The sequence below is a fragment of the Staurois parvus genome, unplaced genomic scaffold, assembly GCF_062004578.1.
Source record: "Staurois parvus isolate SC_StPar_1 unplaced genomic scaffold, SC_StPar_1.0 ptg000634l, whole genome shotgun sequence".
In the NCBI taxonomy this organism is placed as follows: Eukaryota; Metazoa; Chordata; class Amphibia; order Anura; family Ranidae; genus Staurois; species Staurois parvus.
In genome coordinates, this window is record NW_028318430.1 from 9,462,281 (window position 1) to 9,488,939 (window position 26,659).

General features: G+C 40.9%; 1 protein-coding gene across 2 annotated transcripts in view; it reads left to right on the forward strand.

The window, feature by feature from the left end:
- Positions 1 to 26,659, forward strand: part of PCID2 (PCI domain containing 2) — a 61,202-nt gene that overhangs the window by 32,909 nt on the left and 1,634 nt on the right. For both annotated transcript variants that reach the window (XM_089693558.1, XM_089693557.1), the window contains 7 exons: positions 7,119 to 7,222; positions 8,852 to 8,927; positions 16,470 to 16,611; positions 17,554 to 17,654; positions 20,376 to 20,449; positions 21,231 to 21,356; positions 22,258 to 22,381. In XM_089693558.1, the coding sequence (XP_089549684.1) occupies positions 7,119 to 7,222; positions 8,852 to 8,927; positions 16,470 to 16,611; positions 17,554 to 17,654; positions 20,376 to 20,449; positions 21,231 to 21,356; positions 22,258 to 22,381 (747 nt within the window). The remainder of the gene's footprint in view (positions 1 to 7,118; positions 7,223 to 8,851; positions 8,928 to 16,469; positions 16,612 to 17,553; positions 17,655 to 20,375; positions 20,450 to 21,230; positions 21,357 to 22,257; positions 22,382 to 26,659) is intronic.

The following is a 26,659-nucleotide window of genomic DNA, read 5'->3' on the forward strand; positions in this document are numbered from 1 at the left end:
TCAAGGGGTGGCTACACACATTTGGATGGGGGAATTTTTATAAGCCCTCTAGAGGTTTAGTAGTCGGAGATTGTGAACCGATGGGACTGCAGTGTAGTGGTTTATGGTTACCAGCTTGAATTTCAAAGCTTTTCCCCTGTATGCTTTTACTTTTCAAATGTTTTCTTTAAATCTACATAAAATATTTGCACTTTTAGAAGCTCTGGATCATCTTCTATTTTAAGTGTGATCATTCCAGTTCCAGAGGGACAAAAGTTTCACAGTTTCTACTCCAACCTTTCACAGTTCAAAAACCAAACAGAGATGTTTTTCCCATCCTGAATCTCAAGAGACCCAAAAGGTTTCTATAAGTGAAGAAGTTCTGAATGGAATTAGTGCAGTAACAGGTGCCCTGTCTCCAACAGGGAGTTTTTTCTTGTCATCACTGGATGTGAGAGAGGCTTACCTACCTGTTCTGTTTTTCTACCATACAAAAGATTTCTGCAGTTTTTGGGTTTGGCAGCTCCTACAGTGTTCATCAAGGTTATGGCCCCTGCTTACCCTAGGTAACCCAATTATAGGATACCTGGACAACTTCTGAGGGAGCAATCTGCTTCTAAGCTGAAGACCAATGTGTCTCACATGGTACACACTGTAGAGAGGTTCGAAGGTATTCTGAATTTACAGGATTCTGTCTTAGCCCCAAAGTTAGGCCAGACCTTGGTTACCATCCAGGCGAGAATGACCCTCCTTCTGGACAAAGGTCCTGCTCTGAGGGCTCAGGTAGACTTGCTCAAGACTATAACAAATCCCTAATTTCTCTTGTGCATGAGGGTTCTGAGGAATATGGTAGTCTCCTGTAAGGCTGTGCTTTTCTCCAGTTTCATTTCTGGCCCTTCCAGTTAATTTTCTTGACTGTATGAAACCCTGATGTATTAAACCCAAGCACAAGACTATCTCTGGCCTGGTCAACCTCACAGATGCTGGAGATGGGAAATCTTTCCTCCTTTTATCCTGGAGGGTCCTGATGATGGATGCTAGCCTGTTGGGCTGGGATAGTGTTCTGCACTGTTCTGCATTTCTCAAGCCAAGTGCCTTGTTCAGCACAGCAGGGGACATTGCCATAAAAATCCTGGAATTAAGGGCAATTTTTGTTGATCTACTGCATTGATTAGTGTAGCTGGAGGGTCTTTATTCTGTCTTGGGCTGAACTCCTTGTTCCTCCACTGTCCACAGTAGACATTCCAGGCGAGGAAAATCTGGCAGCCATCAACGACTGCCTCCGGGGGAAATGGGCTCCTCACATTGAATTGTTCAGGGAACTCTGTCAATGGTTGGGCACCTACAGATGTGGATTTTCCAGTGTTCATTTTCAAAGCAAAGCTGGACAGGTTCTACTCCAGGACCATGGATTCTCCAATGTTTGTGGTAAATGTGCTGATGACACAGTTGGGCCAGTTCTCTGTAATTTATAGTATACCTTCCCTCCATTACAACATCTAACTTGTCTGCTTCACAGGATCTCAGTAGAAGGAATTCTGGTGCTTCTGATCACTTTGGCCTGGCCCAGGAGCTTCTGGTTCTCCAACTTTGTGACCATGTCAGTGGACGACCCTTAGATCTTTCTCAGAAGGTGACTTCAAGGAAGATTGTCACAAAACTTGGAAATCCTTTTTTTGTTTGGTGTGAGGCCAGGGTTTTCTTCCTCGTAAGTATGTTGTGGGTCATTTTCTGGCTTTCTACAATCTGGAGTTGATCCAGGGCTGACCTTGTGTACAAGCAAGGGTCAGATTTCTTCATTGGCAGGCTTTTTTCAGTGTTAAATTGCTTCACATTCCTTGGTGCATAACACGTACTGTTGCTCCGGTCAGGACTCCATTGACTTCGTGGGACCTCAATTTAGTACTTGGTACTATTACTTAGTCCTTTCTCAAGAGGTTATTTTTATTGGTTGCCTATTTGTTGGCACATGGAGTTCTGCTTTTAGCTGCTCTTTACTGTAAGGAACTGTTCTTGGTACTCTACTTTGACAAGGTTGTTCTATGGCCTAGGCTGTCATTTTTACCTTAGGTGGTTTCTTTTTTCCTTCTCAACTAGGATGTTGTCCTGCTGTCTTCTGTCCTAAGTTGCAGTCTCTAGGGAAAAGACTCTTTACTCTTTGAATGTGGTTCATGTCAGATGTTACCTGAAGTCTGCAGTATTTTGTCAGTCGCATTTCCTTTTTTTTTTTTACTTCTGGTAAGCTCAAGGAAAGATTTTACAGTTTCCATATCTATTGATTTTCGTTGAATCCGTCAGCTTATTTCTCAGGCTTACAGTCTAGAGGGCAAAGTTCCACTGTTTTTGGCAAATAGTTCTTTTTACCAGGTGTGTCGCTACTTCTTGGGTTATTTGACATCTAGTTTCGGTAGCTCAAGTTTGTGAAACTGCTACCTGGTCTTCAATTCATGTTTTTACCAACTGGATGATAGAGCTGCTTAGGACATTACCTTTGGTCGGTGTGTTTTGAAGATTGCTGAATGCGGTTCTAATCTGTTTTGGTTTAGTTGGTTGGGACCTGTTGTCTGGCTGCTGTGTTGTCTTCCTCTCATATTCATTGCTTTGGCATATCCCTAATCTAAATGACACATTGGGGATTATTTACTAAAACTGGAGCGTGCAAAATCTGGTGCAGCTGTGCATAGAAACCAATCAGCTTCTTTTATTGCCAAAGCTTAATTGAACAAGATGAAGTTAGAAGCTGATTGGCTACCATGCACTGCTGCACCAGATTCTGAGTGCTCCAGTTTTAGTAACTTCCCTCCTCTATGCCCTGTGATGTTCAATATAGAGAATTGGATTTTTGGTTTATCTGTAAAATCCTTTGCTGGAGTACATCATGGGACACAGGCCCTTCTTACTGTGTACAAAAACCAAATTATTGCCTTAGAGGGAGGGGTTATGCCTGGGTGGGGTTTCCTGTTCTGTTTTTTTATATAGTTGCGTAGGTAAAATTGAATAAGGACACCATTCCATCCAGTTCAACCTGTGTGGGTGTGGGTGTTCATATCAAAAACTCATATCCCATATCCCTGTACTGTATATTGTGTTCACTAAGATATCCATCCAAGAGTTTTTTTTTTTTTTTTTTTTTTTTTTAAACTTTCAATACTTTTTTCTGACACCACCCTTTCCTCATAACTGAGGTCCCCTTATTAACTTTGTTGCCCTTCTTTGGACTCTCTCCAGTTCTAGCACATCCTTTCTGAGTACTGGTGACCAGAACTGGACGGCATACTCCAGATGTGGCCAAACCAGAGTTTTGTAAAGTGGCAGGAGTATCGTCTTATCTCTTGAGTAAATTCTCTTTTTATGCATGCTAAAATTCAATCAGCTTTGCTTAGTGTAGCTTGGCATTGCTTGCCACTGCTGTGTCTGTCTTTGACTAGGACCCCCACATCTTTTTCCATCTTGAATTCCCCCAGAGGTTCTTCTCCTACCGAGTATTTTGCGTTAGTATTTTTAGCTCCCAAGTGCTTTACTTTACATTTTTCAATATTAAACCTCATTTGCCATGCATTTGCCAACTCCTTTACTTTGAGGTCTTCTTGTTAAGTTTCTATATCCTGCTGTGAAGGTATTGCCCTACTTAGCTTTACTGTATATCATCAGAAAAATTGAGAATGAGCTATTTATACCAACCTCTATATCATTAATGAATAAATTAAATAGAATTGGTCCCAGGACAGAGCTCTGCGGTACCCCACTTACCACTGCAGACCAGTCTGAATACACGCTATTTATCACCACCCTTTTGGGCACGCCCTTGTAACCAGTTTTCTATCCATGAACAAGCCCTATGGTCCATGCCTACAGCCCTCAGTTTGTAAATTAAGCATTTATGGGGATCTGTTTTGAATGCTTTAGCAAAATCCAGGTATACCACATCCACAGGCCTTCCTTTATCTGGATGGAAGCTTATATCCTTATTGAATGTTAACAGATTGGCAAGAATGACAGTGTCCAATAACCTGAAAGTGGCAGCATAACCCTATTTCTAAAGAATAAAACAACATGGTTATCACAAGACCACTATTTCCAATGCTTCTCTTTTACATACGTCTTCTATTTAAATATACCTGACTACAATGTCACCACTGTACTAGTGTCATATACTGTTGACACTTGTATAAGGACATGAGACTGTATTGGTTGTCTTATGTTTTTCTCACAAATGTATGTGTTTTGCAACTGTATTGAATCACATGTTTAAGGATTTATCCACACTGGGCATAAAAAATGCTGCTTATATAGACTTTTGGCATTTTTTTTTTCTTCAGCCTGTATAAGCAGCTCTGTTAGTCTATTTGTCCATGCACATTAGGAAGCTTAGAGGCATATTTGCATAGAAGCGTTTTCATGCAGACAAAAAAACATCAGAATTGTGTATTTGAGAGGAGCTTTTTGGGCAGATAAAAACACTTGATTCGCCGTTTGCAAATGTACATTGATTATAGTGAAAAATGCGCAGAGGGAATGTTTTTGAAAAAAAAACCCACATATTTACACAAAGACAAATGCCCATAAACTATTGTGCAATACAAGCCACTAAAAGTATTTTTATGCTGCTTGTTCTGCATGAGGTTCTGGTATTTTTTTTAGCTGCCTAGTGTGCATGGATGCTAAAAGCAATAAACCATACAAAAAAAAAAAAAGTATGGTAACCATGGAGCCACTGTTTTGTTTTTTATCTGGACACTTGGAAGGACCCAGTGAAGCAGCTAAGGAAAGATTGCTTTCTGAAGATAGCCAATACAGTATTTTTCCACAGATCCACATTTAGCTTCATCTGCTGATAATAAGAGCGTTTTTTCAAATAATTTTGTTTGAGTACATCCTCAGAAAATTGAATTGATTTGAAAGTCATAGAGAATGTCTAATAGTATTATCTGTCATGTCACCTGGTACTTTTTGATTTAGTGAAGACTTAACCTCTTGCCATCCAAATAAGGCTTATGTGTGGCGGCAAAGAGGGTGGGTTTAGCGCCCACATGCCATACATATGCGTCTATGTGTGACAGAGTTTTTCAGTGCTGAGAGCTCGCTCACTGCGCACTTCCAGCACAGAGACTAAGCTGTTAAAACAACTCTTGGTCTGTACTAATGATGAGGAACCAGCAGGACCAGCTCCCGATCATGTGACCACTCTGACAGCCAGTCAGTTATCATAGGACTAGGCAGACCTTCCTGCCCCTCGATTGTATGAGCCCAGTTAAAGGGATGCCGGGGCAGGGGGGAAGGGGTTGAAGAATAATTACAGCATGGGTATTTTATACATAGTTACAGCGGACCAATGTAACTATGTGTATACTATACCTGACCAATGCCTCTGGAAGTTGGAAAGCACTTACGCAAACTCTGCTACTTCAGTGAACTCCATGTGGTTCTGGGTCTTGGGCTGAGCATCTGCACTTCCATTTAAGCAAACGTACATATTCGCCAGCACACCACAGATCTCCAATATGGTCCAAATAAGGTCTTTATACCAAAGAGATCACATTACAAATTTTGTGAACCATATTGGAGATCGTGGTGTGCTGCCGAATATGTACGTTTGCTTATGTTTCCAGTCCCAGCTGGTAGTCGCTACAGCACTCTCCATTGATGAGCTGTACCTCCAGGAATGTGTGTGAAGGGAATATAGTTATTCACTTCTACTTGGTGCACTTGGCTGCTCGGCATGGGCACCAATCAGAGAATGCTTTGCTTTTTCTGAATGAATGCAAAACATTCCCTGGATGATGTGGTGAGCATGACATCACCGCCTTGCCTCTCCACCTCATCCAATCAGAGAACGCTTTGCAGTTCTTCAAGCAACGCAAAACATTCTCTGAATGGTACCCATGCCAAACCACTGACCTCTTGGATTCACCAAAAAAGAGCAGGTAAGGGGCCACTTTGTGCAATACTATTGCACAGAGCAGGTTAATATAACTACTTTTTTTATTTTAATTAAACAAAAAAACGTTAGCCTTTACAACCATTTTAAAGTATACCTGGGTCCAGACTATGAACATTAAAGTATCAACATATTGCTATCAAATAGTAAAATAGCTTTAAAGCGAGCCACCCTAGACATGTTTTACTGCTTGCACTAAAAGTAATTCAGAGTTCCTTGAAGATCACAGCAAATACTATAGTCAGTTCATTACAGTTCAGAAACACCTAATGCTTGTTTACATTATAAGGATGTCAGGCTGCCAAGATTCTGCTCTCCAGAAAATAGCTGAGATTTCTATGCCTCTGTCATGAAATTAATTTCTCCACAATGGCCGTATGTACATAGTCTGGGAACAGCTTCATGTTTGAAAAGAAAAAAAAATATTATATGTAAAAATTGACAATTTACTGTGGGGAATTTTGTTTCTGAGAGTCCCCCTGTTTATGAAGCTGCTGTGAGTAGTTGCTTGCGCTTATTCTGGCCTTGTTTTTATAATAAAGTAATCAGCTAGATCTACACTGTAGATTGATCTTGCTTAATGTTTTATTTCAAAGGAAAAGTTCACAAATAATAATAATAAATGCACATGTAGGTAATGGTATGTGCCTTTTATATTATTTAAGTTTTCTTGAAACCTGTAAAGCATTGCACCAGTGATTGGTAGTGTAATGTGGGTCTCCAGCAGACTTTCAGTTTAACCTCTGTGCTCGTACCTTGTAAGAGCAGACAGTTTAACACTCCCAGGAAGACTGAATGATCTACCATAGTGCCATGGTAGTTCACTGAGAACTACAAAGGATGTCGGTACTTGTAGTTCATTCACAGAACTCTGTGAATGAATGACTCGGCCGTGTGGGCGGAGCCCTGCACAGCCGCTTTAATTTAAAAAATTGACAGCTAGTATGGAGAACTTCTGCCCATGATATTGTCACTGGGGGGCAGCGGCTGCTGTAGTGGGGACATGTTTTATGTTCCACCCTAAAAACAGGTGTAACATGTTCCCAAAGGGACATGTTTTATGTTCCACCCTAAAAACAGGTGTAACATGTTCCCAAAGGTGAAAGTGTCAGGTCAATAAGCAGCAATATCTTCTCAGACAACATAACCACTGGTACATATTGATGGCTGTAAATTGTGTGTCACTTTTTTTTTTTTTTAGGCTGACCAGCAACTGGTTAAGAAAGGAAAAGGCAAAATTGGTGATATGTTAGAAAAAGCAGCAGAACTGTTGATGAGTTGCTTCAGAGTGTGTGCTAGTGACACGTAAGCATTTCATTTTATTCTTCATACCTTGAAGTGTTGGCCATTAACACCTATCAATAAACATATAAATCTGCTTGAACAGGTTCCTGATGTCACAATATACAGCAATGTGTTAACTGTTCAAAAAGTTCGAATTCATGTATTAAACAATGAGTTGTGACCTTGGCAAATTTAAAAATGCTAAGAATTGTAAGCCCCGCTGTTTTGTATCTGTACTGTATATTGCAGTAGCATTGCTTAGTCTGAGTTTGTTTATATTGCAGAATAAACTATCTGTTTAAGATGCTGCATTTGCATCTTGCATCTGCATGTCAGTACCCATGTAAGCCAGTGTTTTGCTTTCAGTTAAAGCAGTAGTAAAGTCACCTGTTCAATTTATACCCACAGGTAAGCTTTTAATAGAAGACCCAGCAGCGGTGACAGTGTGCCGCTGGAGGACTTAATTTTAAGTCAAGTCTGTCATAATGTGCTAGTATGCAGTGCACACTAGCACATTATGATATTGTCCTGCATAATTATGACAAATATGACATTTTAAAAAAACGTAATTGGGATAGTTTTCATGACAAAAGTACAAAATCTGTAAACTGCAGTACATTGTTTTAAAGAGCATAGTATGCTTTCATTAAGAACATTACTAGTTATTGCCAAAACATTTTTTTTTTTCTGTGTGTAATAACTTCAAATTTTTACATGGTTGCTTATTGGACAATGCATTGACCTTAATGTCTTTGTCCAATGAGCAGGAGCTGATTTAGGATGTAAATACTAATCCCTGAGTTAGCAAAGTGTGATCTTACTAGCTGAGTGTTTGTATTGCTCACATGGCTGGCCAAAAATACAAACAAAAGTAAAACATTAAACATGTACTGTATGTATTTTAAGTTGGAGTTGTACTTTACCCAATTGAAATATATATCTGTATACAGTCATATATTATTAAAGAATAACTAAAAACAAATGTAATATATTGCCGCTCACCAGTCACTGTATGTAGTAGCTGCATTTACTTTGTTTTTTTTCAGAACATTTTCAGCAAGTACAGGAAATATCAGTTGATCGTGTCAGAATTACAGTGTCCTCCTTACTTCTATGAGCTTAACAGAAAGCAAAAACCTCTTTCTTTTGTAAAAATCTCGTCAGCCCTTATATAATGGGTATGAACAAAGGCAGGCATGTTTGAAGTCCAGCTTTGACAACATGGCTCCGTCCATACATACCATGAAGAAGTCAATATAGACACCCAGGAACAGGAAATATGGTTTTATAAGATCTCCAGTTGAGAAATTTGAAAGTTTACACCTCGGCTAACGTTGTGTCCTGACAAGTCCCAAAAAACTTATAGTACAATTATTTTTAAATTTAAAAAAAATGCATTTGAAGGCTCCAAGTCCATTTCTGCCAGCCAGCCAGCCAAACGGTACAATCCCAATACAGGGTTATGGCTTTTAGTTTAGGTACATGGTCCTATCTGTGAATGTCATAGTACTTTGAATGCTATTAATGTACTTGTATAAGTTCTTTGGCTTGTCAACTGCATATTCTGAAGCTTGAGAGATTAAATAATCAGCAGTTTTTCTAAGTCATTTTGTGCTTTATAAAATGTTCTTTTTTTGTTTTATATTACAGCCGTGCATCTTTTGATGACTCCAAAAAGTGGGGAATGTTGTTTCTCGTCAATCAACTTTTTAGGATTTATTTTAAGGTAGGCTGACTTGACTTCCTTTTTTGGAATTTTGTTACAGTATTGCCCTTGCGTTTCAATATTTTGTGATCTAAACACTTTTTTTTATTTATTTTTTTTCGGTTGATTTAGCAATTTGTTCTTTTTTCTTTTGCCAGGATGGCCCTTAAGCCTTTGAAACTGCTGATAATGCTCTGATGTGGTATATATTAAAGGGAATAAATCCTAGAATTATAAAATGCTTTAGTATGATTTTTCTAACTGTACTAGCTTTATCCTAGATCAGGGGTCTTGAATTAAAATTTACGGAGGTCCGATCAGCAAAATTTCCTTCCAGCAGAGGTCTGAAACTCGTTAACGATATAACACATCACAGTCCCCTGGTACATTATGATCTTTAGAGTACCTTTTCACACTGTAGTCCCCTCTACTTCACAGTCCCCTTTTTAAAGAAGTGCCAGTGTCCTCTTTTCCCCTTCACATATCTGCCCCCCTTTACATCACAGAATCCCTTAACACAACGCAGCGCCTCCTAACACAACTGAGTGCCCCTAACACAACGCAGTGTCTGTTTTAATGCAAGCCTTCCCCTGTTTGGTCCTATGGTAACTTAGGCACGCAAGAGACACTAATCCTTCTGGGGTGTCCTCTCCTGGGCCTCTGGCCCACCACCGGTGTCATCCTCATGGTGGGCGGGGTGTGGGGGACAGGAGCTGCCCATGTTGTTGTGTTGGCAGATGGGCGACTGCCTGGCTTGCTGGTGTGGAGGGGCTCCTGCTTTCCGTCTCAAGCTGCAGAGAGCGGAGGTCTTTGCACGTTGACAGGCTAGGTGGTCGCCAGCTCCTGCCTCTCGGTCCTGATCTGCAGCTCCTCATGCCCTGCCCACCAAGGATCGTTCCTGTCCGGACCGCGGCCATGCCGCTGCTGGGTGTCCTCTTCCAGGCCTCCCCCTCAGCCACCGGTGTCGTACTAATTGTGAATGGGGTGTGGGGGGGCGGGAGCTGGTGATTGCCCAGCTTGTTGGTGTGTGGGGACATCCGCTCTCTGTGGCTCAAGGGGGGGGCAGGAGTCTTTTCATGTTGACGGGCCGTGCGGTCGCCCATTTGTTGATATAGTGACTTGGGCAGCTCCCACTTCTCGGTCCCGATCTGCGGCTCCTCGCACCCCACCCGCTGTGGTGATGGCGTTGGTGGCTGGGCGGGGGGCCCGGGGTAGGGCACCTGGCAGTGGCGTGGCCGCGGTCCGGACGGGACTGTCCTTCGGTCCGCCATTTAGTGATCACTGTCCTATACTTGGAAGAGTGCAGAATTTAAAATTAAGTTTTAGTTACCCGCTTAGTCTCTGCCTGTTATAGAGACTGCATGTTCAAAATGGATATTATTATTATTATACAGGATTTTTATAGCACCAGCAGTTTATGCAGCTCCTTACAACATAAGGGCAGACAGTACAATGACAATACAATTTAATACAGTAGGAATCAGAGAGCCCTGCTCATTAGAGCTTACAATGATGCCTAGGGCACAAAGCTAAAGACCAGCTTGACTTCTCAAACACAAACCGAGGGGTATGCAGTGGTGCCTACGTAGGGGTAAGGTATCACACTTGTAACAACCTATCCATTATCAACTGAGATGGAGCAAGCCCAGGTATAGCTAACCAACATTGCCAGACAGTCTGAAATTTACGATGGGCAATACGGTGTTGCTATGAAAGTTTTTCTCTAAGCAATAATGAATTAACATAATCTGCCCACTGTTTACTGGTTGGTGGGGACAGAGACAGCCATCGTCTAGCAATTAATTTCCTGGCAACATACAGTAGTGTATAAGCCATAATATACTCTCTGGGTTGGAATACTTCCTGATCGAATGCGCCTAGTAGGCAAATTAGAAGTTCCTGAGGTATGGTATGTTGCGATACTAGAGAGATTGTAAGACCTCCTTCCAATATCTAGTCAATTTTCGGCAACGCCAGATCATATAAAGTCACACCTGTGTATATTGCACCTTGGGCACCTTAATTGAGCTAATTTGTGGGAGGCCGAGAGAGAGATCACTAGTACATACTCCAGGCCAGCATCCCAGAGTTCGCCAGTAAGCTCATCAACATCTTGGGCCTATTGCGTTCTACTACGCAGATTGGCGGGATGTTATATAGTAGCCAATAATTGTGAATAAATACGAGATATCATACCCTTTTTGTGTGATGCCTGAGTAACTTCTTTATAAATAGCAGACTCCGTCAGTGTGAGATTAGAGAGGAGAGATTGGGCTTGTAAGGCGTGGCACATATGAAGGTACTGGTAAAATTGTTTGTGAGCAAGTGCAAATTCAGTTTGAAGCTGTGCAAAGGACTTTAATGTTCCCTGTGAATACAGCTGAGCCACAAATGTCACTCCTTTTTCCCGCCAGTCTTGGAATTCCTCTAGTTTGGCTAATTCAGTGTAATTAGTATTGTGCCCTAACATGGTACAGGGCAAATACCCAGTCACATGAAGGGAAGTTTTCACAGTTCGCCACAGTCTCTTTAGGATATCCGCAGTGGGGGCTTGAGGAGAGAGGCCTGGTAGAGCCATTTCTAAGTGGGAAAGAGCAGGGAGGGTAAGGTCCGAGAGAAATTAGGCCTATGATAGGGTCCCCAGTATCAAGTAAGTCCCACCCTACTAGCTGCTGAGGTTGAGCTGCCAGGAAATACATCCTGGGGTCAGGTACCGCTAAGCCCCCAGAGTCCTTGCCGTATTGTAAAGTGGATAGCCTAATCCTAGCAGTCTGTTTTTTCCAGATGAGGGATCTAAACTGAGTTTCTATGCAGTTGAACCATTTTTTAGGAATCCATACATGAGAATTTGTGAAATATGTAGAGAAGTTGTGGGGCCCACACCATTTTGATTAAATTCATCCTCCCAACTCCCAAAAGGGGGGAGCTTACACTAGCTGTTAGGTGGTCACGATTATAATAAAATCTTAGTGTTTTTTGGTTTCACTCTTCCCCTCAGCCCAGAAGTAGAACCCATAAGCCCCTGACTCAGCCTCTCCTCTCTGCATGTCCCTGCAAAGGTGACAAAGGGTTATGGGATCATGGAAGCAGTGGTGCAACATGCAGGGTTGCTAGCGGACTGAAAATTGCAGTGTCTGGGGTGTTGGCATTCAGTGACATGGATTCTGTAGGCAGGGTAGTTCAGAGTCAGGGGTAAAGGGTGTTGCAGTACCGGGGTAAGGGGTGTGGCTGGCAGACTGGAAACCTCTGACTCAGGGATGCAGGAGGGATTCAATGGTAGGGGTGCTGAGTGACAGGGAGATGTCATAGTGCAGAACGCCAGGGATACTGGCTTCTACATTGGCCTGAATACAAAAGCTACTTGTAAGACTTGTAAGTCTGCAGGGATGCTTCTCTGACTGAGCACCACCAGCTATGATGCAGGCTCCTGGGCTGCATTACCTGCTGATCTAAGGTAAGCTCAAGGGGATTTAGTTAGCACGGAAAGGACTTAAGTTATTTGAAAGGAAAATTAGCCTTTAGGCCTCTTCAGACCTATTTATTGCAGAAATGTCTGTTTTACAGCAGCAATAACACAAGGCACTCTGTGTGGTACAATGCAGTGAAATTAATGTAGAATGCCACCCCAACACACAGGTACAGTATGTGCCAATTAATGCATGCTAAAGTGCTCCGCTACACATGTACCTTGCATTATATTTGCCCTAAATGGCTGCCTTAACGCAACACATGCAGTAGTACCCCGCAGTGGAACGTGTGTGTGTGCGTGCGTGCGTGTGTGTCTTAATATTTTCTGCACTGTTGGCCAATTGATGTGTTGACTATGAGGACTTAGGAGGAGGCTTTCAAAATGGCAGGTATTACGTTTTTTTCCATATATTTTTAGAAACTTCCAGATTAATAACTCTCAGCTGTTATGATGTTTGAGATCATGACAACTATGTATCTTAATCGTACAGTACACGCTACATGAAACTTATTAATACATCATGGTGTAGAAGTTAATACCTTCAGTTGATTGGACACTTGCAAGCTTTTGAGGACATGCCCAGCTGGGGCATCTCCCCTATAACCCTACCCCACTCTCTGAGTCTTGAAAGTGATGCGCTTCTTTTCTTTGTGGAGTAGTTAACTTCACTAGTTTAATTTCCTTTATTAATTTTATTTTTTTATTTTCTTAGAATTCTTTAATCAACCCTTACTGTCTTCCATTGTCCACAGAAGTAGTATATCCAGATCAGTGCAAACTCTGTAAATACCTTGGGAGCCGAACCTGGACCCCGCACTGAAAATGACCTGTAATGTTTCTTTGGGCACTGGATCCTGCATGGGGGGGTCTCACCTTGCCACTTGTGTTGAGTTAGCCACAGGGTGCTAAACAGGTCCAGGGTCATGAACCCTTTCCCTGGATTTATCCATGTTCCTGTCCAGACAAGCAAGAACTTCCTTGTTTTGGTGGTTCGCCACTCCAACTCTAACAGAAGGAAAATCCTTCCTTCATTACAATTGGAAGGTTGTTACAACAGACACAAGTATGTCAGGCTGGGAAGGGGTTTTGCAATTTTTATCAGTTCAGGAAATTGGTCAAAAGAAGAAACAAAACTCCCTGTCAGCATTTTGAAACTCAGGAGTCAGGTTGTCTCTTCAGCAATGGACCCCCCCTCTATGGGACGCCCAATTCAAATGCAGTTAAACAGTGCCACTACAATGGCTTATATGAACCATGAAGGAGGCCACAAGAAGCCTAACTGTCTTTAAAGAAGTGAACCAGATATTGTCATGAACTGAAACTCAATGTCCAGTGATCTCTGCAGTCCACATCCCAAGAGTAGACAACTGGCAGGTAGATTATCTCAGGCACTACCCTTTGGATCAGGGGAATGGTCTCTTCATTCAGATGTGTTCAGTTGGATATGCCAAAGGTAGGGGACTCCAGATATGGACCTCTTAGCCTCCAAACACAACAAGCTATCCTTATTACCAGAGGTAGAGATCCACTAGCTATGGCCTCAGAAGCTCTAGTTATCCCCTGGTCTCAGTTCAGGTTAATTTATGCCCTTTCTCCGCTATGAATTTTATCTCGACTGCACCAAAGAATACAGCAAGAGAGGAAACCAGTGATTTTATTGACTCTAAATTGGCCCAGAAGAACCTGATACACAGACATACTCGGACTTCTAGTAGGCAATCCCTGGTCTCTTCCTAACAGACCAGATCTCCTGTCTCAAGGTGTTCTATTCCACCCTACTTCAGTCTCTGGCTTTAACAGCATGGGCGCTGCAGTTATTGGCCGTATCCATCCTTTTTCAAAGGCTTCTTTCCTCGTATTTCCTTGTAAAAATCTTTATTCAAGGTGTTTCTTGTGTTCAGCCCCCTTGCAGCACCTTTTGCTTCCCTGGAAAGTTATTTGGTTCTCTCTGTCCTGCAAAAACCTCCAAATGAACCCATCAGGGATATTCCCTTGGAAACTTATAAGAGGCAAAGCAGACTTTTTGTTAGCCATCACGTTTGTCAGAACTGGCAACCTTTCCTATAAAAGAGCCTTTCCTCATACTTCACAATGACAAAGTTGTATTGCACTCAAGACCGTCTCTTCTTCCAAAATTGGTTTTGGCATTATGTCTCAATGGAGACATTGTTCTGCCATCCTTGTGCCTTGCAGCTAAGCATCCAAAGGAATTCTCTCTACATTGCCTGGACATAGTCAAAGCCATTAGAGTGTACCATTGCACAGTGGATCAGGAACTTGATTACACAAGTTTATGCTATTAAGCAGAAACCTCCTCCTGTGCTGTTGCATGGCTACTCCACAAGATCTGTTGGAGTATCCTGGGCCTTCAGGCACCAAGCCTTTGTTGCCCAATTATGTATAGCCACCACCTGGTCTTCTGCTCATACTTTTTCAAAAGTTTTATCAGGTGGATTTCCATTTTTTCGTAGATGCACCTTTTGGCCGCAAGGTTCTCTCAGCAGCACTGTGAACTTGTTTTTGTTTCTTTGGGCTTGTGTCCACAGTCCTGTGTGCTTGTTGTCATACAACCTTTTTTCATTCCTTGGGGATGTCCCATGGTGTTTGAATAAGTTGCCGGTTTCCTGGAATGTACGATTAAGATACAAAGAATTATGACTTGACTGTGATTTTCACATTTTGAAGTACAGTAGAGGACACCGGTCACCCTCCCCAGCTCTCCTTGTTTATTCTGCATTCCAGACTTACAGAGTGGGGTAAGGTTATAGGGGAGGCACCCGAGGGAGACATGTTCTCAAAAGCTTGCCAGTGTCCAATAACCTTAAGGCACAAGCCTATAACTCATGGTGTGTGAATAAGTTGCTATTGTCCTGTACTGTACTCCAAAATATGGAATTTACAGGTAAAAGCAGTTCAACGTTTAATAAGTTGGATGCTTTTATTGTTAAAACAATTGTCTTTCAATATAATGAATACCATAAAATTGCTTTATGATTGTTTTTAACTTAAATGACAAGGATACTTTCAAACAGCCTTCTTTTGAACGTTCTGGTAGCATGTCCACCAGCTTTCTCACGCAATGTTTACCTGTGGTCATTGGGTCTTCCTCTTCTCACTGTAGGCAGTAGAACCCCATAGACATCATTAGGCCAGGAGACTATTCTGTCTCCCATCCCCATAGAGGTTCTACTGTGAAGGAAGTGGCACCAGGCTCAGCATTTAGTGACACTGATCTCCTCTAACCTCCAATGATCCCTGTACATATCAGAAATTAGCTTCCGGGACAGAAAGTCTTCTGTTGCTAATAACTCGCACCTTTCTTCAATAGATCATGTAGCACGCAGGAGCCACAGATATGTTATTAGTGACAGCAGACTTCCTGTTCTGGGATCTGCTTGTTGGTATTGGCAACTCTGCAGATTAAAGAAGATCAGCATCACTGTCACTAAATGCCAGGTCCACTCTGGGGATAGTGTAGAGTCTTTGGGATAAGCCAAAATGGCACCAATACATGGTGTATGTGCAGTGGCAACAGGAAAAAACAGTGTCTTGCTACTAAGCATGCACAGTAGCATCAAAGGTAACTAGACCAGCTCCACTCACTCAGCAGGAAGCCAATCAAGAGTGGTCCCTTTGGCAGGTAACACTGCAGGTAAGTAAAAATGTGTTGCTACTATGCATGTGTGTTCGCATCAGCATTTAAATGTAAACCAGAGCCATCCACAGCAGCCATAGCCAGTGGGAAGCACATTCAGAGGGATTTATGACCGGTATTTTGCATTGCAGTGGGACATGGCCTGATTTTCTGTCCCCATCACGGTACACCTCCGCCAAACCTTATGGCTCCTGCTGCAGCTTAAGCAGGCATTAAAATCTGTCTAGAAGCTCACACCATCAAACCGCTATCCCACCTCTGCACTTGCTACCTTTCCACCGATGCAGGCCTCCACACTCACTGCCGTTGTACTAGTGAGGCACCTTCCAGCCCATTAAATGAGCGAGCACACTTTTTCTAGTTTTTTATTTGTAGAAAAAAAATTTTCTCTCTCTGTAAACACTAAGTATAGATTTCCCTTCTTGTTTTTCTGTTACAGATTAGCAAACTTCATTTGTGCAAACCCTTAATCAGGGCCATTGACAGTTCCAACTTTAAAGATGAATATGCCATGTCTCAAAGAGTGACTTATAGATATTATGTTGGTCGCAAGGCAATGTTTGACAGTGACTTCAAAAAAGGTACATGAAACAGAAATCACAGATAATTTCATCATTTGGGTTTGGGAATAATGCTAATAAAGAATGTCTCTGTTTCTAGAGGAGCACTTGAATTACCTGATTTTTAACTTGGCACAGCCAAATACTTGTCTTAATGTGGGAGATTTACTAAAACTGGTGCAGCTGTACATAAAAACCAATCAACTTCAAACTTCAGCTTCTTCAATTACGTTTTGACAATAAAACCTGGAAGCTGATTCCAGTTTTAGTAAATCTCTCCCAATTGTGTTTACCTTGCTATTCCTGTAATTAATTATGAACATTTAGCAATCTGTGCTTTAGGTGCTGAATTAGTATTTTGTAGCTGGAAAGACAGGATATACTAATTGACCTTACAATAAACAGGATGTTATGTACATTTTTTGGTTCCTGCTATTTCATTTGAGGCAAAGATTGCATTTTATAGTCCATTCTGATTAGAAGGCACAGAGAGAGATGTTATATCAACAAAACTTGCAGCAGGGGTCAACAAATTAATGTAGAATTTTGGAGTCTAGTTTAGGCAGCTTTCTATTAAACAGGACATGTGTAACGTCAATGTTACAAAGCTAAAGCCTAACAAAAAACACAACACGAGGGACACCACTTATTAATCTGATACATTCCTTGTCCTGCTAGCTTCTGCATTCATTGACATTTTCCTCCTGCGATTCCCCCCACCCCTGTCATGGTAATCTTCTGGTGTCTTGGAAGATTACAGCAGTGGAGGATCGATGGAGAAAGATTTCAAGATCAGATTAATAGTAGGTAATGCCCCTTGGCTTTTAAGGCTTTAAATAGTACATTTTCTAATTCTTCAGATGCTGAATCATTTGGTCCAGGATGGTTCATGTTTATTAAAATGATATTTTGAACTGAATACAAAAGTGTTTAGTGATAAACTTTTCTTTTTTTTTCTTTTAGCTGAAGAATGTCTGTCATTTGCCTTTAGGAACTGTCTCCGCACGTGTCAAAAAAATAAAAGGATGATTCTCATCTACCTTTTGCCAGTAAAGATGCTGCTGGTGAGTGCTCGCCGATGCATATTTTAGCTTCACCAGTAAATGTCTATATTATGTGAATAAAGTGCATTTAATCACCAGAGCTATTTATAAATGGTGGCTGGTAGCAAGGAATATTAAACACATTACCAGCTGCCTTAGCAGCTGGAAGCATGTTTAAATTTGTTAAGCTGACTCTGGGCTCTCTAGTGAGATTTGGGTGGCTGTAAAGCCATGTCCTGCTAATGGTTTCCTCCTCCCACTTTAACGCACATAAGAACATAAACTCATACAACAATTCTGTGCATGGAAACCAATCAGCTTCCAGTGTTTTTTTTTTTTTTGTCAAAGCCTAATTGAACAAGCTAAAATTAGAAGCTGATTGGCTACCATGCACAACTGCACGAGATTTGTGCATGTATATAAATAACATTATAAATACCCTTTTAGTCCTCATGCACACCGGACGTTTTTACAGCTGCTGTTTTTGGCTTTTGACGGTTTTTTCTACAGCCAGTAAACCCCCCAGCATGTTATCCTATGTGCTCATGCACACATAGACTGTAATCAATGTTTTTTGGCTGTAAAAAAAAACAGAGGACTAGTGGGTTTCGAGAGCAGTTTTTTAGCTGTAAAAACGTGGCAAAATAGAGTAAATCGCAGCAAACCAGCGTTTATGGACTTTTTTTGACTAAAAAAAAATTTTTTTTGTTTGTTTAAAAAAAAAAAAAAAACCTCTAAAAGCTGCAAATGTGAAAAAACGCAGCAAAACAATGCTAATACAAAAACTTTGAAAATGCAAGAAACTCAAGTTTTTAACGTGACTTTACACAGCTAACATTACCAACGGCATTAAAACGCCCCATGTGCATGAAGCCTTATACTTTTTTTTTTTTTACAAGTGATTAATACCATCTGCTCTCAGCTGCAACTAGGGGAGGGGAAACAGCAGTGCACTGATATTCCCAGTGAATGGCTGGAGGGGTGTGTCAGCACAAGCCTGATCATTGGATGAGCTCCCAGCACAGCCAGAACACTGACCACCCTGTGTTCTCATACCTAGCATGGTCAGTTTTTAATAGGAAAGCAGAGGGACTGACAGGAACACCAGGGATATCACACAAAGGAAGCATACAAAGAGAATTGCATCTTTCACATTTTTATTCTCCAGGATCTCTGCTTTCAGAAAATATAAAAGTGGGGGTTTTACCAGTCTTCAGGGCGAAAATGTGCGTTTTAATTTGTGCAAAATGGAAAAAAATGACATTGGAAATGGTTAAACAAGAGATTCAGAAATGCCTATGTTAAAGGCCTAATCAGACTCCTATTTTGCAGTATTAAAGCTGAGCTCTACCCAAAAGGGGAAATTCTGCTTTAAAGATTGGTCCCCCGCTCCCCATTAAGGATTGGCACCTTTGGGGAGCGGGTACCTAAAATTGACAGGTACCCGCTCCCACGTCCGCTGCAATCGCTTAGGCGATCAGAAGCGGACGTGGTCCTCCAAACCTCACTCCCCATAGTATTCTGGAACACGTGACAGGTCCCAGAAGACTATGGGGCCATTCAGGTAGCGCAGCGTTGCTCGCACATGCGCAGTGGGCACTCGTCTGTGAAGCCGCAATCTGTCGCAGCCAGGTGCCCACACTGAAGATGCCAATGCCTGAAACACCAGACGGCTGGTGAAACGGGCTGCGGGGAGGACACCGTGGGACACTTTAAACTTCAGGTGGTTAGAACATTTTTGCAATTTTTATTGTTCACTTACAGCTTTAGAATATTCTGAAAACATTTTTGTGGGTACTGTGATAGTTGCTAAAATGTTTTTCAACAATTATATGTAAAAAAAAAAACAAAAACACATTAATTTCCTACCGGTCACTATGTTCATTCAAGAAAAGAATGAATCTGTATCTGAATATCAAATACATTGCTAAAGGTAATGCAGGATTATTGCATTAGGTAAACGTTCCTGTTAACTGATTTTTTTTATCATGAGGTATATGTTAATATAAAAATCGGATTCCAGTCCTGTCTGCACCACCTTGTTCTTTTAGTGACTGCCTTAAGTAAATTATTAAAAGCTGTAAATTGTTACAAGAAATTATTTAATGTTTCCATTGTATTTGAATTTTCATAGATGTTACTGTGTGGGCAGGGTTTACTCTGTCAGATGTACACAATGCAGTGCCAAATTCCGTACTGCTGTGTTTTTTTTTCGTTTTTTTTATAGTGGGAGGAAACCAAAATAATTCAAGACTCATACAAATCCATGCAAGTAGGGTCCTTGTTGGGAATCAAAGACAAGACCTGTGACTTGATATTTAAAAGATGTCTGCCGAGGTCAACCTAATATTCTCCTAGAACTTTGAGCTATGCTCAACACTTCCATTAAGATTTGTATTCATTGCCCTAGACTGAAAGAGAATATGTCATGAATGTTTACCAAAAAAAAAACTGCTCCAGGTGCCTGCAGAAGCCTCCAAAACTCCTGCTTGCAGCAGAATCCCAAAACTAATATTTTTGGGTGATGTCAAGCTTTTCCGCTGACCCCAATCCTAAATTTTTCTGTTGGCTTGATAGACTGCCTTTCCGAGAAATGTGCAAGAGGCAGAAAAGGTAGGGTGAATTTCAACACAAACAAGAAGTGCTGAAACCTTGGCTGTCAGAACTGCTACCCAGCATTGTTTTCAAAAATATATCCTATACTTAAAACTTATCTTTAATTGTTCTTCCTTTAATCTTCAGGGTCACATGCCAGCCATACAATTGCTCAGAAAATATGACCTGATGCAATTTGCAGATGTCACCAAGGCTGTCAGGTATAGTACTGTTGGGATTTTCTGTATATATCACTGGAGCCGGTTATTAAACTGTAAGTTCCAGGCAATTATATTCTTTGTCAAACATTTTAGGGTCCCAAGCTCTGACCCCTGTGTACTGTGCTGGGTCTGCCACCTTTGGGCCCCAAGGAAAGAAAACATTTCTCTGAAGGGCTCCTGATGTATGCTGGCTGCATTCCCTTGATGAAGGAATCTGCTTATCAGTGGCTATCCAGCCTGCTTCTGTTCAGCCCCGGACACATGGAGGTCATGTACCTCTGAAGATGGGACTAACAGCTGATATAGAATGCCCTCTACAGGCTGCATGACCTGTTTGGGAATGCTGACGGTGACAAAAATTAGTTTACACCTATACAGTCTGTGGTGGTGGGCTAATGTACTTGTAATGTGTTGTGTTCTATTTATTTTGAATGGGCTGCCAGCACATCTCATGCACCTTTTTTACTAATCCGTAGAGTGTCTTGAGTTGTCAATGAAAATCAGTGGTACTGCAACTTGCTGCACACAAACACATGTGTTGGTGTTCATTGGATGCATGCGTTTTGTGTGGTGGTATTGTCCAGGGCCTCAAGTGCAGTCCAAGGGGCCATACTTGATGCACTCTATTCTTAACAAGGTTGGCTGCACTAAAACAGGCCATAAGTGTTTCAATATCATTTGGCAAATGATGCTAGAGCTTAATTTGTAAGAGGATAGGGAAGTTCAGGGGTAAATTGGGGTCATGGCAAAGCATTTACTTAACTGTCCATTGTGTTTTCAGTGAAGGTAATCTTCGGCTATTGACTGAGGCCTTAACCACACATGAGACTTTCTTCACACGCTGTGGTATCTTCCTGATTCTGGAAAAGCTGAAGATAATTACATACAGAAATCTTTTTAAGAAAGTGTGAGTTTCAACGTGTTATATACATTTGGTAATAATCTCCTCATTTCTTGGTTTACTCCCACTCTGCTTTCTAAATGATCAATTTATCAAATGTTCATGCTACAAGCTTGGCACTCAGGCATTCATTTGAAAATATCATACAGGTACTTTATTAACTGCACACAGTTGTTATATATTCTTCTTTAGAAAACATAAAATATGTAAAGGTGAAGTATTGACTTTCCTCTGGCAAAGGTTATTAACAGTTGGTAAGACTGCTGTTTTAGAAATGTTCAGTTGAGGGCAAGTTGTCTTTTTTTTTTTTTTTTTTTTTTTTTTTAAAGTGGACCTAAATTCAAAAACCAAAATTTACTATTTTATGGAGAACATCTAGAAATGTTAAAGGAGAAGTAGGGCCAAGCTCTTTTGGACATATTTCTCCTGTGGGTCACAGGAGTGCACTTAGTTCTGCATTCCTGTGACTGTACAAGGATCCACCCAGATGCCTAACCGACAGCTGGCTCAGTTTTTGTAAATTTCCCCTCTGTGTTTAAGCAAGGACACAGAATGACAACAAAAAGAAAGAAAAGCAGGAGTGTATAGTTGGTAGGGAGTGCAGCACTGAGTGGGAAATTGGAGAGAGAAGTGTTGTTTGAGCCATGGGAATATAAAAGTGAAAATGTAACTATATTCGCAGGAAGCCTTCAGTACAGACAGAATGCAGGAGGTGCTTGTATACAAAGGAGAGCTGTGCAGGGGAGTGAACACTGAGAAGCAGAGCACACAGATACATGCTTACAGAGTCTTTATATAGGGAAAAAGCCTCCAGTGTTTGACAGAATGCAGGGAATGCTTTTTTTCTTTTTATTATAAATACCTATTTTTTGTTTGTGTTATTTACCATATATTTTTACATTTTCAGGTATCTGCTACTTCGAACACATCAACTTTCACTTGATGCCTTTCTAGTCGCCCTAAAATTCATGGGGGTGGAAGATACAGATACAGAGGAAGTAAACTGCATTGTAGCTAATCTGATTTACATGGTACACTTTGATTTTTCATTTTCAATATCATAATCGCTAGGTATTAAATGTGTTTTAAAACCCAGCATAAGGCATGTCCCCTCATTCTGAATTGGCATTAAGATTCTCAAAATGATAACATACAGACTTTAATAGTTTCAGAATTAAAAAGCTAAAAAAATAATACAATGTCTACCCAGCATACAGCTGAAGAAGTCCTTAATTTCAGCTACTATAATTTACACATCTGGCTGTTTTTGATTTGTACTACTAACACCTTACTGTCTAAAGGTAAAACACATCTTAATACCTAAATGCCATTTTACAGCTTTGGAATGTGTTAGTAAAACTTTACATATTGTCACAACTACTTAGTGTTTCAAGGTAAATTATACCTTGTTTTCTTCAGGATAAATTAGGCTTTCATTTGGTGGTAAAAGTTAATGGATACCTTGTTATTTTCTGTTGTATAATGAAAGGAAATCTGGTCCAAAATAGAAAATAATTATGTTTTACATTTTAGCTGTATATTTTTTGCCAATACCATGCCCCGCAAGCAAACAAAAATCCTCCAAAATAAATTCTTACACTGCTTATGTTTGTTGTGATACCACATGCATGTAGATTATCTGCTGTTTGTACCCATAGTACTGTAGATCCAAGAAAAAATAGTGTGCATTTTGCTGTTTTTATCCTACCTAAACACATTGACACTAATTTATTTATAAAACATTGTTTGGACGAATGTCACACACTGTTGAGCACAGATTCTGGCTCTAGTTTCTCTAATAGAGTAATCCCTATGATCATAATCTCCATCTAGAAGACATTTGGACCTCAGAGCAGAAAAAGGCGACCCTTTATATGAATCAGGACATTGTCTTGCCTTCCTTTTTTCCTAGTCTTCAGTCAGCAGGGGGAAGATCAGTGCAAACTTTGGATGTAGTTCAAGCGGACAGGATCTATTTGAGATTGTCGGCACGGGTCAGGATTACTGAATCTTTGTGCTGCCAGAGGGGCTCAGAAAAGGGCAGGCGGTGTCCAAAGTGACTATTTTGCATTGGATCTGCCAAGTAATCATTCAAGGCTATGGTTTGAAAGGTAAAGTTCCACCCTTTTGGGTAAGAGCCCACTCTAGCAAAAGTGTAGGAGCATATCAGGCAGCAGCGGCTCAGGTCTTCGGTACATACATTCACAAAGTTTTTTACCAGGTCTATGTTCGAGCCACGGAGGATACTTTCTTTGGCCTCAGTGTGTTATGGGTGGCAGAATAGGTCCTTTTGGTTGATGGCGGTGGTTGTGGTTTGTGTCTCCCTCCCCTCAAGCGTATTGCTTTAGGACATCCCAGATGGTCTTGATTATAGCCTGCTCTGTGTCCCGAGATTTATGATAAAGAAAATTGTTTTTTTCTACTTTTCACCTGTAAAATTAATTTTTTTGGAGTACATCCCGGGATACAGAGGTCCTTCTCCTCTTTCTGGGAGCTCATTGCTTGCTACAAAACTGAGGTACCACCTGTATGAGAGGGGTTATATAGGGGAGGACTTCCTGTCTGTCTGGTCTGCCAATTCACCTATAGGTAGCACATCTAGATGGTCATCATTATAGCTTGTTCTGTGTCCCATGATGTACTCCAACAAATGGATTTTACAGGTAAGTAAGTAGAAAAGAATCCAATTTTTCTGAAATACATCAATGAGGGGTTATTCTATTAGAGAAAGTATATCCAGAAATTGTGCAGTGTGCACAAATGTGCTTGATATTCATCTAACCAATGTTTTTAAATAGACTGTGATTGTTCAGTAAAACCCGCTTCTGTACTCTCTTTTTTTTATTTTATTCAGGGGTCTGTCAAAGTGTCCATGTGATCATTGATACGAGACCAGGAGTTGTCGCTGACAGCTTAGTCTCTGCGCTGGGAGCGCACTATGGATTTACTGTTTTTCCATTTCAGAAACTGAAGCATTTGAGAAAATGCTCACAGTTTTCTTTATCGTACATCATGGGACAGAGCATCTTCATGTCCATGGAAATAGAATTATGTCTCCACCTTCAGGTGACGGGAGATTCTGGATCTGATCCCCCGTGCAATGTATCCTCTGGTGGTCAGTTTTTTCCATGCGGCTCTGACTCCCTCCACCTATGTGGTATTTCCACAACTTTTGAGGCACCTTCCTCCAGTTCCTTTTTGACAAGAGAATTCACATCTGCTTCAGTATCGCTGGGGTACAGCAGCAATTTTCTGGAATACTTGCTGGCTTGTTACATCAGACACTGAGGTGTAAAAAGGAAAGTGGGGAAAAAAGGAGTGAGGGATCTGGGGTTAGAAATATTTTCTACATAGTTAGTCTGGCTGGAAAAAGACAAAAGTCCATCCAGTTCAATCATACAAAAAAAAAATTCTAATCCTATACCCACAGTTGATCCAGAGGAAGGCAAAAACCAAATAAAGCAAGATCCAATTTGCTCCTGCAGGAGAAAAAATTCCTTCTCCCCCAAGAGGCAATCAGATATTCCCTGGATCAACTTTACCTATAAATGTTAGTATCCAGTTATATTCTGTGTATCTAAGAAAGAATCCAGGCCTTTTTTGAAGTAATCCACTGAGCTGGCCAGAACCAACTCTTGAGGGAGTCTATTCCACATTTTCACAGCTCTTACTGTGATGAAACCTTTCTGAATTTGGAGATTAAATCTCTTTTCCTCCAGATGTAGAGAACCCCCTTGTCCTCTGTGATGACCTCAGGGTGAATAACTTTACACCGAGTTCACTATATGATCTACTGATGTATTTATACATGTTGATCATATCCCCCCTTAATCTCCTCTTCTCAAGAGAGAATACATTCAGTTCCTCTAATCTTTCCTCATATCTGAGCTCCTCCATGCCTCTTATCAGTTTGGTTGCCCTTCTCTGTACTTTCTCCAGTTCCCCAATGTTCTTTTTGTGAATTGGTGCCCAAAACTGAACTGCATATTCCAGATGAGGTCTTACTAATGATTAGTACAGGGGTAATATGATATATCTCTCTCTGGAGTCTATACCTCTTTTAATACAAGAGAAGAATTTGCTCTCTTTAGAAACTACAGCTTGTCATTGCATGCCATTATTAAGCTTGTGATCTACCAGATCCTTCTCCACCATTGATTCCCCCAGTTGTACTCCCCCTAGTATGTATGATGCATGCATATTCTTAGCCCCCAAGTGCATAACCTTACATTTATCAACATTAAACCTCATTTGCCACATAGTTGCCCAATTAAACAGTGCATCGAGGTCAGCTTGTAAGTTGGAGACATCCTGTAAGGACGTTATTCCACTGCACAGCTTGGTGTCATCTGCAAAGACTGAAGTTATATTTTTAATCACAGACCCTATATAGTTTATGAATATATTAAACAGTAAGGGTCCCGACATTAAACCTTGGGGTACACCACTAACAACACTAGTCCATTCAGAGTATGAATCATTAACCACTACTCTCTGAATACAATCTTTTCCAGTTTTCTATCCATTTACATTCAGATTTTTTCCAAGCCTGTAGACTTTACCTTAAATATTAGCAATGTGTGAGGAACTGTGTCAAACACTTTTACAAAATACAAGTATACCACATCCACAGACACCCCTCTGTCCAAGGTTTTTCTCCCCTCCTCATAAAAAGAAATCAGATTTGTTTGACGACTTCTGTCTTTCATGAATCCATGCTGTCTGTTGCTTAAAATATTTTTTCCAGCAAGAACTCATCTATGTGGTCTTTTATTAAACTCTCTGCTGTTTCTCCCAACCATAGATGTTAAACTAACAGGTCTATGATTACTTGGTAAAGATTTGAATCCCTTTTTAAATATACAGTCAGGTCCATAAATATTGGGACATCGACACAATTCTAACATTTTTGGCTCTATACACCACCACAATGGATTTGAAATGAAATGAACAAGGTGTGCTTTAACTGCAGACTGTCAGCTTTAATTGGAGGGTATTTACATCCAAATCAGGTGAACGATGTAGGAATTACAACAGTTTGCATATGTGCCTCCCACTTATTAAGGGACCAAAAGTAATGGGACTGAATAATAATCATAAATCAAACTTTCACTTTTTAATACTTGGTTGCAAATCCTTTGCAGTCAATTACAGCCTGAAGTCTGGAACGCATAGACATCACCAGACGCTGGGTTTCATCCCTGGTGATGCTCTGCCAGGCCTCTACTGCAACTGTCTTCAGTTCCTGCTTGTTCTTGGGGCATTTTCCCTTCAGTTTTGTCTTCAGCAAGTGAAATACATGCTCAATT